The sequence below is a fragment of the Scleropages formosus genome, chromosome 18 (assembly GCF_900964775.1).
Source record: "Scleropages formosus chromosome 18, fSclFor1.1, whole genome shotgun sequence".
NCBI classification, from domain to species: domain Eukaryota; kingdom Metazoa; phylum Chordata; class Actinopteri; order Osteoglossiformes; family Osteoglossidae; genus Scleropages; species Scleropages formosus.
The window spans coordinates 15408231-15422190 of NC_041823.1; the positions used below are offsets into that span (position 1 = coordinate 15408231).

General features: G+C 43.1%; 2 protein-coding genes across 4 annotated transcripts; both read right to left on the reverse strand.

Annotated features, from left to right (window-relative positions):
• Positions 1–451: 451 nt before the first annotated feature.
• Positions 452–6759, reverse strand: LOC108926786 (C-type lectin domain family 4 member C-like). Of its 3 annotated transcripts, XM_018739724.2 has the most exons (7): positions 6556–6759; positions 4175–4258; positions 3263–3394; positions 2829–3074; positions 2541–2698; positions 1831–1946; positions 452–1403 (listed from the first exon to the last, which is right to left on the reverse strand). In XM_018739724.2, exons 1-7 carry the CDS (start codon positions 6617–6619, stop codon positions 1259–1261), a joined length of 945 nt encoding a protein of 314 aa, XP_018595240.1. In that variant the 5' UTR covers positions 6620–6759; the 3' UTR covers positions 452–1258. The 3 variants fall into 3 exon arrangements, with proteins under 3 accessions (XP_018595240.1, XP_018595241.1, XP_018595239.1); XM_018739725.2 differs by lacking the exon at positions 4175–4258; XM_018739723.2 differs by lacking the exon at positions 6556–6759 and having other exon boundaries at positions 4175–4760.
• Positions 6760–10577: 3818 nt separating this feature from the next.
• Positions 10578–13673, reverse strand: LOC108926788 (C-type lectin domain family 6 member A-like). The gene is made up of 5 exons (XM_018739728.1): positions 13639–13673; positions 12161–12337; positions 11832–11989; positions 11263–11378; positions 10578–10887 (listed from the first exon to the last, which is right to left on the reverse strand). Exons 2-5 carry the CDS (start codon positions 12321–12323, stop codon positions 10740–10742), a joined length of 585 nt encoding a protein of 194 aa, XP_018595244.1. The 5' UTR covers positions 12324–12337; positions 13639–13673; the 3' UTR covers positions 10578–10739.
• Positions 13674–13960: the final 287 nt, after the last annotated feature.

The window sequence follows — 13960 nt, forward strand, 5'->3', positions numbered from 1 at the left end:
GTTTTTTATTTTTTTTTTATATATTGGAGTAGCTTACATTTACATTTATTCATTTAGCAGACGCTTTTGTCCAAAGCGACATACGTTTCAGCGAAAGTACAATTTATGCATTAAATTGAGACATACTGTAGCTGCAGACATGTGACTTGGGTTAACCTAGCTTGTTGCCTGCCACTTTCTCCACCGAGCTTCATTCAATTAGCTGCATAAAACACAGGATAGACAAATCCTGATACCCCCTGCCCCCCACCACTTTTTTTTTTTTTTTTTAAAAATATCGTAAGATACATAAGGAAGCAAAAACAAGGCGGGAGTAGTGGCTGATTAACGGCTGTATCTGGTGATGCTCATGAAATTACGATGCATTAACGTTTACACCGTACGTGAGCTGGAGAGATCTTGGGCGAAATGGGTCCGGAAAAGGTGAGTTTAGGATAAGTACCTTTCTCAAGGATTCTACAGCCAGAGGTGGGGATCAAACTTGCATCCTTTGGATCAAAAGGCAGGAGCTCTAACCGGTATGCTTCTAGCTGTCCAAAAAGCCATATTACACTCTTGTGAACACTGCAAGTTTCTTCCATCACAACTTCACTCATGAACAGTAGCAGCATTTTTGGAGCACCTATCTGTTTGCCCAGTTCATCCGTTCTCAAATCCTTTCCCGTTACGAGGGCCACAGTGCAGCCACCAGTGGGGGGACCAGGCGTTCTTCTCCAGCTCTTTTCCAATGCCTCCACAAACATTTGCAGGCCACACTGAAGAGATGAAATGTTCAGTGTGTCTTGTGTGTGCCTTTGGGTCTCCTCCCATTGATGGCTACTCGGGAGGTATTTTCAAAGAATACCCGAAGGCTGCGACCGAAATACAAAAGGTTGTTCTCAAGAAGCGGGAATGAGACTCCTCTACAGGGTGCTGGGTACCACTAACGCTGCTGGTTTACACTTACTGTTGGCCACATGCTGATGAGGCTCACGGTGCCATGTCACCTACAAACAGCAGGAATCCTCAGCTCTACCCTGATATTTTATCCACGAATACCACAAATGGGTGGCACGGTGGCTCGGCAGGCAGCGCCAACGCCTCGCAGCGCCCGGGCTGCTCTTACAGTGGAATTTACTTGGTCCGTTCATTATTGATCATTATTTACACGGAAGTATAAGTCAGAAAGTAGCAGAACGCTGTAAAAAACAATAAACCATGCGTTCCTTTGCTGCAGTTACAAAATGCATGTATTCGAAGTGTATTCCAAACTGCAAAGTCAGAATATCAGAGCTTTGTTCTCGCAGATCCACCGGTTTCTCATTTGCCAGCTATACGCAGACCTCCAGCTCTTCAAGGTGTTATCCTTCGTGTTTGTTAACGCGCACCGGTTCTCGTCGTTATTCGGTTCGTTAATCCAGAACCTGAAAATGGGATATCCGTTTATTATTCAGAACTGGACAAATATTGCTCAGCAGGATGGCCTGTTGACTGTATTGCGTTACACCATCTGCTTTTAATGAACTAAAACTAAAGTTTGCACTAGTCATAGTGAAATAAGGGTGGGGCCATGTCTTCACTACAATATGATCATCTCCACGCCACCAGATGGATTCCATCATAGCCTTTGCAATTCATTTTTGACTACATCTGCATATAAAAAAAGAAATTTTACCGTAAAATAACCTACTGTAAATGGTTAAAAGGGATACCTTTTAGAGTTAGACTGTGACTTGCTTTCACGACATGGTATTGCTTGACTCGACTACTCCTGCACCACTGTTTTAACATGTATGCATGAAAGCCGCGGTCTCTCGTCTTAATCATGGGCCGTTTTGCATTGGCACTTACTCTTCGGTCAGCGGAGCTCCGTTCACCCAGAACCATCCCCTTGTAATTTTACACAGTCCGATCCAGTAACCGTGCCATTGGTCAAAGTAGCTGGGGGCAAGTTCACTGATGAACCGCTACATAAATACACAGAAAGACACAGTGAGGAGCTCAGTTTGTCACCGGAATGGTGCTGGATGAAACTCAAAGTGGTACCTAAGCGCTGTAGCACAGAAGGACAAAACGGAACCTGAATGACTCCAGCAAATATCCAGCTGTGTAAAAAGATTTTTTTTGTAAAATGTAAAATGTATACACACACACACACACACACACATTTTCGGAACCGCTTGTCCCATACAGGGTCGCAGGAAACCGGAGCCTACCCGGCAACACAGGGTGTAAGGCCGGAGGGGGGAGGGGGGACACACAGGACGGGACGCCAGTCCGTCGCAAGGCACCCCAAGCGGGACTCGAACCCCAGACCCACTGAAGAGCAGGACCCAGTCCAACCCACCGCGCCCCCCACTGGGCCCTGTTACAAAGCACCTTTCAGTTTTTGTCCCATATATACAACAGTGTTTTGCTGGAGTGATTCGGGGTACGTTCCAAGTTCAGGGATACTACAAGAGTGGTGCTTGAACAGGAAACCTTCATGCCACATGTGTGTCTCCTTAACCGATACGCCACCTGCTGGTACTGTGTATGTGCTTCCTGTGAGAGTGACCTACCTGTTCATCTTCACTGTCTATCGTTACCAGGTCTGCCCCCATTTTAATACATTCCTGGCGGCTGTCAGGCCAGGTTTTCCAAGAGCTGCTAAGATATACGTAGTAACAGCTGGAGTTGTACTGTTTCCATCCATCTGGACATGGTGAACAATGTCTCTCTACACAGAAGAATTCGAATGAAAGAAAAATTAATTTGCAACACTTTTTTTTCCAACACCCCACAAAGTTCAAAGGGAAAATGCCAAACAGATGTTGAACGGTTTTGAGAACAATAAGCAAGCATCTCACCTTTGGAATCAGAATTTTTCACAGTGCAGTACTTCTTCACGGGAAAATTGCTGAACTGAAGAATGGCCTCCAGTTTTCGGTTCAGCGTGTCTCTCTCGCTTTTCAGCTCCCGCATCTCTCTCTCCAGGTCCGCATTTTCTGCCGTCAGGTTGCTGTTGATCATTTGTAGCCGCTCTTTAGCAGCGCTGCTTCCTCGGAGCTGCTCTCCAGCGTACGTTGACAAGAGCTTACACTGGGCGCTGAAATCTGGAAAGATCCATACAGAACAGCGTGCGTCCACTAGGTCACGAACACCGAGAATACTAAGAGATCTTCTAGAGAATATCCAGCAGACGAAAGAAGTAAATTAAAAACAGAAGTCCGCAGAGCACAAAGCGAAAGAGTGAAAGTGGTAGAATGGAAAGTGTGTTGCGCGCTCTGTGTGGAGTACTCACGGCAGGCACACGTGGCAGTGATGCCAAGCAGTAAGAAAGGACACAAGACTGCGAGACACATCGTAACCTTCCGGTAACGCTGAAATCTGGGCCCAGGTTTCTCTGGGAGCTCGGACAGCGTGGGGTCCGTGCCTGTAGTTTTGGAATCAGTACAGGAAAACTCATGTTAGTGTAAACGGTGGTAAGACAGCTGGTAGCATAGTGCTTAGAGCTACTGTCTTTTGACGCTCAGGCAGGAGGTTCAAGCCTCCCCTCTGGCTGTAGTGCCTTTGAGCAAGGTACTTTAACCTCAACACTGCAAGTTGCTTTGGATGAATAAATGCAAAGGGAAAACACACACACACATTTTCAGAACCGCTTATCCCATACAGGGTCACGGGGAACTGAAGCCTAACCCAGCAACTCAGGGTGTAAGGCCAGAGGGGGAGGAGACACACCCAGGACGGGATGCCGGTCCACCGCAAGGCACCCCAAGCGGGACTTGAACCCCAGCCCACCAGAGAGCAGGACCCGGTCCAACCCACTGCACCATCCTGCCCCAGATGGAAAACAATAAAACCATAATAGTGGAATTTGTGGGGAGTGACATTGTATGGGTTTTGAAATGGAAAGTAGGCAAAATAAGGTGTTTTAAAATAAGGCTTCGCCTCTTCACTGGCGACCAGTAGCTGTCGTAGCCATCTTCTACTGGGAAATGTCGTTTTTCTACTCTGGGGAATATCATTGCAGTTGTTGGTAACCCTGTTCTGAAACTTGCTGTTGTCATACAATGTTTCGCTACGTTCATTTTTTTTTTTTTTTAACACTTATTGGGTGGGTGAAGTGTTCCCACTTGGCCCAGTTCATATGGATTCTGCCTTTGTTGTGTGTACTTACACATGTACCTATTGCTTTTTGAGAGTCTGCACGCACCTTCTTTTCGTGACTTGCCGATTTCTGATGGAGGTAATTCCGATATCTTCACTTCTGCATACACCGTTTCCTCATTCTTTTTTACTGGCACAAAGAGAGGAAGATGTTTAACGTAATTAGATTCCCATAGTGTGTACCGATGTGGTTTGTAAACTTCTCCAGTTGGGTAATCGTACGCACACAGGAACACATCATCCAAAGGAGTTTTTTTGGGTAAGAACTGGCTATGACTTGAACACCATTGCCACATTCATGCAACTTCATTATTGTGAGAATAAAAAATCCCTTTGAAAGCCACATTTTACTTCTTCTTTTATTTCAGTTTTGTTTTAAATTCTAAATTTAAATTGGCAATTACATTTCTGATTCTATAAAATGTATTGTTACTGTAACGACCCGCGTTACTTGTATTTAGGTGGGGGAGATGTTTTCTGTAAATAGTTGCATTATGGGGAAAAATGTTAAATGTGGGTGTGCAACCACTGGGGGCACTATGATGGGGTGACTGGCTAAAGAGGGTAGGAAGGCTGGCTGTAGCTGCAGGTCCTGGAGGAAATAGGGTCTTTGGAGGCCGGAGCCGGAGCCGGAGCCGGAGCCGGAGCCCCTTGATATCAGTGTTGAAATAAATTGTTTGTAATGAATGCTGTCTCCAAGTCCTTCTTTGCCCCATCCAAGCCCATGGTGCTGTGTGCCACATTACTAATTTAATAGTAGGGAGTACATTTTTTAGTTTTTAATATTTTTCAGTTGTGTGTTTCATTAATTTTTATTGTATCTTTATTATTGTTACGCCATGACCCTGGATTGGACAAGCAGTTTGTTGATAATAGTCGAATGGATGTGTACCACAATAAGAACTGAGATAAACTAAATAACTGAACACAAGTTGTTCTGATCACACGCATTGACCACGGGAGATTAAGAATAATTTCTTAAAACAAAAGTCATATTAATGTTCTTTAGTGTTGCTCATGGATTGATATATAAGTAAATTACTTTGAAATAATCCAACAGGACATATTCATTTCAGAAGGAGTGTGAACAAAACCAGTTTAGTTTTTAGGTAACACCTGTCACACTATTTGTCCAATTGACTGTTACTGCCAAACTGTACTGCCTTTTTCACAGTGATTGTTATCTCCTGCTGTAAACTGTCACACTCTTATACCATGTATTTGAAGGTATAACATCCATTCCCTATATCTGTGAACTGTACTGTATTGGACTGTCCTGTCATTACACCACTGGATTGTTTCATCTTTGCACTGTTCATCTATTTTTTGTTCCTTATAACCCTCCACTCCCCCACCCCATATTCCCCACTCCACAATGTACATTACTGTAGAAACAAAACTGTAGTATTACACTTTCACTGTATTTGTTGAGTACAACAAAGCTTGAAACTTTGTTAGATTAGTATACATCTTAGTAACATGGAGAAAATCTTCTCCCTGGTTTAGGATGAATTTCCTAAGCTCACGTTATCTTCTATAGCCTCACAGTCTAATACTTATTAAAAAATAACCCTTTGAAGAAAAGTAGTTCAAAATTTCATTATTTAATGTTTATTATGGAGTGTGCTGAGCTGACATGTCTGAGAAGACTGAAAAAGCTAGAATGTTTTATTTTTGCAAGACTTTTGTATGTATTTCTATGGACCGTTATAAACAGATACCAAAATAATTTATCCTTTAAACTGTAACATTTTTAGTTTGATGTATTTACATTGCAATACTCTTACATTGCAATACTGTGCAAAACTCTTAGGTACTTAGATGTTTCACAGAAATATTTGTTTTAGATGGTTATTTAATGTCTTCTGCATTAGTGTCAATGGGAAAGAGCATATTTTACATTTCCAAGCATTTCTTTTGCAAAAAGTTACAGTATTACAGGAAGGGTTTTGTATGTCGTTAAAGAAAGAAAGTATACACACACACACACACACACACACTGTCGGAGACCTTTTCTCCTGAGCGGTGTCATGGGGAGCCGGAGCCTAACCCGGCAACACAGGGCGCAAGGCTGGAGGGGGGGAGGGGACACACCCAGGATGGGATGCCAGTCTGTCACAAGGCGCCCCAAGCAGGACTCGAACCCAAGACCTGCCAGAGAGCAGGACCCATCCAAATCCGCCACTCCAGCGGTTGTTGATGATGGATAGTTACTAAGCTTTGTAGGAAGTTTATTAAGAGCATTATTTTTGGAAGCATTCTCACTTTACAGCTTTTTCCCCAACCAAGTGCCTTAAACTTTTGCGCAGTACTGTAGCTTGTTATCTATATATTTGAATATAGTGAAAAACTGGCTACAGGGAACAAACCTACTATCCTGAGAGAGAAGAAAAAGAATTCATTTTGAAAAAATACTGTGAAACTCACCTATAAGGGAAGAGTTGCGAGGTTTGGGGAGAATCAGGCTGGAATAAAGCAGCTCATCAGACATGTTTGCAGGTTTACACACTGCAGACTGCAATCCTCTGAATGGACCTCGGAGATGTGAGCACAGAGAGTAGTACTGACACGATGCCTGGCACAGCGCGGTGAAAACGTCTTTCCGAAAAGAAATGCTTTTTACAGCATTGAAGTGGAAATGTAATGTGCATCTACTTATAGATATTGGCAAGGATTCGTGAATGAAATTCAGGAAACGGAAGTGTGGTCACGTCTCTGACGAAGACGTACCCTGTCAATGCAAAGGAAGTGCAACTCTGCATGCGGATTTCATCATAGAGAAATTGCGGAAAATCCGGCTGTGGACAAACATACCGTCACAAAGTCGAACTCTTGTATCACTGCACTAAAGCTCTACTCCTAAAGGATTTGAACTAATAATCTACTGTGGAACAGAGATGATGTTCAACTGAGGGCATCTTCAATAAAGTTCTGCATGACATTTAGTGAACTGTGCTGGAAAATGCAACCTCTTATTCTGTAGGTGTTTCTCCAGATTTTCATTTGATGTCAGTAACACAACAATTTGCCTAGTGAGTCACAACAGCACCCAGACAGAGACAGTACATTGAGAAATTGTCCATACTGTATGTCCACATACATACAATGAGGGCTCAGGGTCAAAACTTTACAATCTATCACATGTATGCTCATGTAGCACTTTTTAATAAAACTTTATTAAAATACTAACTGGAAAACTGGAAAAATGTATTGATTGATGATTAGGTATTTGCCATCACTTTGGCATAGTTCACAGCCACTTCAGAAAAAAACGCATCACCTTTAGATTACACTGAAATTACTGAAGTGCATAATGGGCCTTCTGGAATATATAGACCCATGGTAAATGTTTTGATTACAAAAGACAAGTATTAAAAATATTGTTTAATCATGAACAGATGTAGTGGTAGTCATTGCTTTCCTCTCTTCAGTAGTGCAGAGGCTATCTGGGAAGCACGTGGTACAAGGCCTTGTAGGGTATGCACTGGATGGGACGCCAGTACATCACAGGGTAGCGACACAAACACTCACATCCTGAGAGCAACTTGAAGTTACCGATTAACCTACAAACAAACGTCTTTGAACTGTTGAAGGCAACCCAGGCTGACAAATGGAGACCATGCAAACTCCACCCGGACAGGGGTTTAAACCCTACACCTCAACAGGCCAGGTGGTGTGAGGCAGCAACGCTACACACTCTACCACTACATTGCTTATTAATTCCATTATTGTTAAATATCATGTTCTATTCAACACCTTTCTCATTACATTAAGAATTTCTACCCCACAGCTTCAGTGATAAGGGCCACCAGGTGGTGAAGTGGTTAGAGCTGTTGTATTTCACTCAGTAGACCTGGTTGGAAGCTCATTTTCATTGCAGTAACCCCAATCAAGGTACTTACCCTGAACTGCTCCAGTAAAAATCACCCTGCTTTTGGAAAGGGTAAATTATTGTAACTTAGCATTCAAATCAAGCACTAAGTTGCTTTGGAGGAGATAGTGTGCTAAATGACTAAATAATAATACAAGACTCCTAGATGCACAAGGTGATGGAGCAGGAAGGTCTGGCAATGGGAAGGAGCATTGAGACAGAGGACACTATTATTGCACTGTGAAGAAGAGAGTTATGATTAAATGACTTAAAGAAGACAAAGAGAAATGTGGAAAAGTGTTCTATTTAAATATTAAATATTTTTCAGATTTGATTACAGAATAGAGTTTAGGCAGATTGCAGAACCTAAATAACTGAAAACACAGCAGTCATGATGACACCTGGCTCTGTGGCCCTCTGTTGCTCCTTGTGAGGCCCCTGGACCCATCTCTCCCCAGCACAGAATCGGGAGGAGGTTATAGATGGCTGAACAGGACAGTCAGTAGCGTAGAGGGTGGGAACAATTCTTTGTAACCTGAAGTACACACACACACATTTCCAGAACCGCTTGTCTCATACGGGGTCGCGGGAAACCAGAGCCAACCCGGTAACACAGGGCGTAAGGCTGGAGGGGGAGGGGACACACCCAGGACACCAATCCGTCGCAAGGCACCCCAAGCGGGACTCGAACCCCAGACCCACCAGAAAGCAAGACTGTGGTCCAACCCACTGCACCACCGCACCCCTTAACCTGAAGTAAGCCATGTCAAATATTCCTGTAGCACCCTTGAACATGGTATTTACCCAGCACTACTCCAGTACAGGGGAGGTGTGTTGGTGCGGTGGGTTGGACCAGGTTCTGCTCTCTGGTGGGTCTAGGGTTCGAGTCCCGCTTGGGGTGCCCTGCAATGGACTGGCGTCCCGCCCTGGGTGTGTCCCCTTTGCCCTGTGTTGCTGGGTTAGGCTCTGGCTCCCCTGACCCTTTATGTGACAAGCGCTTCAGATGGTGTGTGTGTACTCCAGTACAAATACCCTGCTGCGTAAATGGAAAACAACTGGAAGTTTTTCACTTTTCTCCACATGCTGGTCACCACCAGGGGAAGCAGTTCTCATTCCACTGCTGTTAGTCTTAAACCAGTTGTGTTGTGTTTGTGTTCAGTGCGCCAGTGCAACACACACCTGCACACTGATTCCTAAAGGTAATATGAATACAAATTTGGTGTAAAAATATCTCTCCTGGTGTGTAAACAGGTTTGTGTTATAGGAGGAGGATGCTGCAGATGATCTCCAGTGTGAAGTCTTGCATTGAACTGACTAAGGCCAGATTCAATGAATTTCAATGCTTTGTCAAGTGCTATTTAGCAGGACAGGAGAGGTGCTGTAAGTATTGTTGTGATCCTTCGCCTGTCCCGAAAGCTCAGGTTGTACGGCGGACAACACCCTACGCGGGATGCTGGTCCGTCACGGGGCAATCATGGAGGAAAAGCAAGCGGAACCCAAAAGGGCAGAACGTGAAGGGAAAAACTGTGGTATGGAGTAAAATGCAATACAAAACCATAACTGTACTGAAGGGGAAGAAGAAGATAAAGAAGTTGAGGGAACCAGGGTATAACTGACGTGCCGAAACATGACGCTACCCTTGTGAATTTTATAGTGTCATTTTACAGCGGTCCTGTGTACAAGTATCACGGTCAATGAGTTGTTATAAAAGATTATGTTCATCCAGTCTAATCTGTAATCTTTCAGCCACCGGTTCACACAGCGAATAAACAAGAGGAGTTTGAATACTGTTGGTCCACTTTTGAGCGGGACAATGTGGGACAGTACTTTCTGGTGTTACGGTCTTTCAAGAGGATTCGGGACTTTTTTCTTTTCAGCAAGGCACCAGAGCAGAGTTGTACAGTGAACACTTCATAACATTATTTCTAGTATAATGTAAACTGGATTCCATTTGAATGCATTGTTTTTTTTTTTTTTTTTTTTTTGCGAACAAGTTTTCCCAGGATGTTCTAAAAAGTCGCAGCAGTTTTTTTTAACCAAGCATTATGGTAAAGTTCTTGGCAAAATATGTGGGTAGAAATGACAAGTGCTGATGGATGAAGGTGTACCAGGATGCTATGTTGGAGCAGACCTGGAGGTGAGGGAAAGAGAACGAGGATATAGAAATTTATGAACACTCAGCTCAACCAGGACTCGTTTATTTCACTTCTTTTGGACAGTTTAAGTGTGATCCCGAATGAACACAAACCATACAGCCATAAACACAGCAGTATCACAGTTACTGTACAAACCACAGTAGTTTACCATAACCAAGTCAGATGCGATGCCTATTAAAGCAAAGCAAAAACTGTATGTAGATGTTTAAATAGGTTGATTCTAATTGAGAAATTAACAGTAAGTTTAATTTTTATGTTCAACAAGTCGACACATTCTGTAATTTCACCAGTTTCTTGAATATAGGTAGTTAAAACCCTTTGCCCAAACAACTGAGTCTTTCTTTTTTTAACTGGTGAAGGTAATGTTTTAAATTTTGGTCAAGAAACAATCATTTTCTAATCTTCTGACCACTGGTGTTAATTCTGTAGAATACACATCTTTGATTTAAGTACTATTTGACTTGAGTACTGGTGTCACAAGGTAGCAAAACAGCAGAGCTCAAAACCATACAGGTTCTTGGGATACAGTTACAGCTAGATGACTTCACGCTGCTCTGTGTCTCTGTTACACAACGATCGAAAACTTAGAATATCAAAGCTTTGCTCTCACAGATCCACCGGTTATGGAAATGGCAGTTATTCTCATCCCTCCAGCTATACAAGGTGCCATTGACTGTATTTGTTAACACACACTGGCTCGCATGTTTGTCGGTTGGGTCACTAATCCAAAACCTGAAAAATCAATACATGTTAGACATAAATATGTCTCCGTATTCATCTGTAGGATTTCTGATGACTGTCGTATTTAGCTATTATTATTGCAAAGTCTGAGCAGGAGAAGAAAAACAGGAAAATGCCGTTAATAGTTGTAATTCGTCTGTATGACACATGATTTCCATGCAAACAGACTGATCCCATCACAGGAAGTTTGGTTTGTTTTTGACTACATTTGAAGGTAACATATATTTATGTAGTTTCCTCCACAAATAGTTACAAGGGACAATTTTCAAGTTTGTTTTCAGTCGGTTACATCCATTTCGCATGAGTAGACGATATGTATAGCACAATATAAACATGCGATGAAAGATGGGTTCTTTAAGGTCTTACCCTGTAGTCAGTGGATCGCCATTCACCCAGAACCATCCATTTGAACTCCTTCTCAGTCCGATCCAGTAACCGTGCCACTTGTCATAGTAATTTGTGGCAAGTTCACTAATGAACCTCTGTAGAGATATAGAGTCGCATTTGTAAACAATTATTGTTATATTTCATCATTTAGTCGGTGCTTTTCTCCAAAGCAACTGACACTGTCAAGTTACCTACAACTAGTTACCCATTTGTGCAGCTTGCTAATTTTACTGAAGCAATTTACAGTAAGTAACCTTGCTCAAGGGTGCTACAGCTGGAGGTGGAATTTAAACCCATGACCTTTGGGTCTAAAGGCAGCAACTCTAACAACTACACCACCTGCTCCCCATTTCGTTAACTAGTTCTTTACAGTATTGGATCCATTTGTACAGATGGGTGTACTGAGTAATCCAGGGTACATTCCTTGTTCAAGGGTACAACAGCAGCTTCATAGAGTGGGACTTGAACAGGAAACCTTCAGGTCTGTCTCCTTAACCGATACGCCACCTGCTGGTACTGTGTATGTGCTTCCTGTGAGAGTGACCTACCTGTTCATCTTCACTGTCTATCGTTACCAGATCTGCCCCCATTTTAATACATTCCTGGCGGCTTCCAGACCAGGTATTCCAAGGGCTGCTAAGATATACGTAGTAACAGCTGGAATTGTAGGGTTTCCAACCCACTTGGCATACTGAACACCGTCTCTCTACATAGAATTCAAAGGAAATAAATGAATAAAGAACACTTTTTTCAAGTTGTACAGACTAGATACTCTAGACAATATTGTTAAAAAAAAAAAATGCCAGTGAAAATACGTGAAGAAGTGAAAATATATCAAGTGAATCTCGTTCTGAAATAATAGACAAAAAGATCTCACCTTTTGCACCAGATTTAGTCACAGGACAAAACATGTTCACGGGAAGATTACTAAACCGGAAAATAGCCTCCAGTGTTCGGTTCAGAGAACCTCTAATTGTTTTCAGACTCTTGTTCTCTCTCTCAAGGTTTTCCTTCTCTGTAGTCAGACTTCTGTTGAGCATCTGTAGCTGCAGATCTGGAAAGATGGAAAGTGTGTGAGCATCTTTAAACCCGAATACGGACAGCTTAGACAAGAATAGCAGACAACGCAATTAAACTGCAGCCACAGGAAACCGACATAACATCAGATGTGTGCCAATTATTATTAATATTATCATTATTATCAAAGATGCCGATGATTAAAGCAATTGAACTGCAATACACACACACACACACACACACATTTTCAGAACCGCTTGTCCCTTACGGGGTCACGGGGAACCGGAGCCTACCCGGTAACACAGGGCGTAAGGCCGGAGGGGGAAGGGGACACACCCAGGACGGGACGCCAGTCCACCGCAAGGCACCCCAAGCGGGACTTGAACCCCAGACCCACCGGAGAGCAGGACTGCGGTCCAACCCACTGCGCCACCGCACCCCCTGAACTGCAATATTGTAATTAATATTACAGTTTAACCTCAACGTATGAACTTTTTGCCAGTGTGCACTTTTCTGACAAGTGTTTAGTATTTATACTTCCTTAAAAAAGACCCAGTATACCTATTCAAAATGTATGCCTAAGCTTCAGCCCATGCAGCGACAGAGAGTGATCACAAACAGTAGAGGAGAAGGTGTCAAGGAGGTGCCAAAGAGGTACAGAGAAAGTGAGCAAGATGCAGATGATGCTATATCTTCTCCATCTTCCAGCTTTGAGCTCGACACTGAAGTGCTGCATCTGTCGTCCTGCACCTCCACGTAACACCTCCAGCTCTGAACTGATGCCATTGTTTGTGCTTCAAAATAAATAACATACCGTACATCTTATGTAGTTTTTTTAATCTCTTATGATGATGCTTTAATTTTTCATTACTATGCCCGTATTGGTTTTAGTGAATTGTGCTTCGTGTGTGGAGTAAATAAAATCACAGGAGTCCCAGAGCTACTGGTGAGACCTAATACCCTGCTCTTGCTTTGGGCACTTCCATTCACGTTGCATCATAAATACTCCTGCCAGGGGATTCAGAAAGTACGGGCTCATGCCTGGGGGTCTCGGTTCACCAGAGGGAAGGGTCGTATTCAGATTATGTATGCAATCAGTTCAATGGAAGTACAAAAAACCCTTTTGTTGCTTCTCACCCTGTGGATCACTTTGGGTTCTTGACCTTCAAATTTACATTCACATTTACATCTGTTCATTTAGTGATGCTTTTCTCCCAAGCAGCATACAACATACAACATACAAGAGATACAGATACAACCAGTGTACATGCAGAAATAACTCTTAGTCGAGGAACAACTGTATTATTATTATTATTATTATTATTATTACATACTCACAGCACACACAGAGGATTATGATGCCAAACAGTAAGACAGCAGATAAGATTCCAAGACACATTATAACCTTCCTGTAGGACTGAAATGTTTTCTCTCGGGATCCAACTGAAGACACAGAATGATCACCTGATAATCTGGAAACACACACACACACACACACCCACACATTTTCAGAACCGCTTGTCCCATACGGGGTCACAGGGAACCGGAGCCTACCCGGTAACACAGGGCGTAAGGCCGGAGGGGGAAGGGGACGCACCCAGGACGGGACGCCAGTCCGCCGCAAGGCACCCCAAGCGGGACTCGAACCCCAGACCCACCG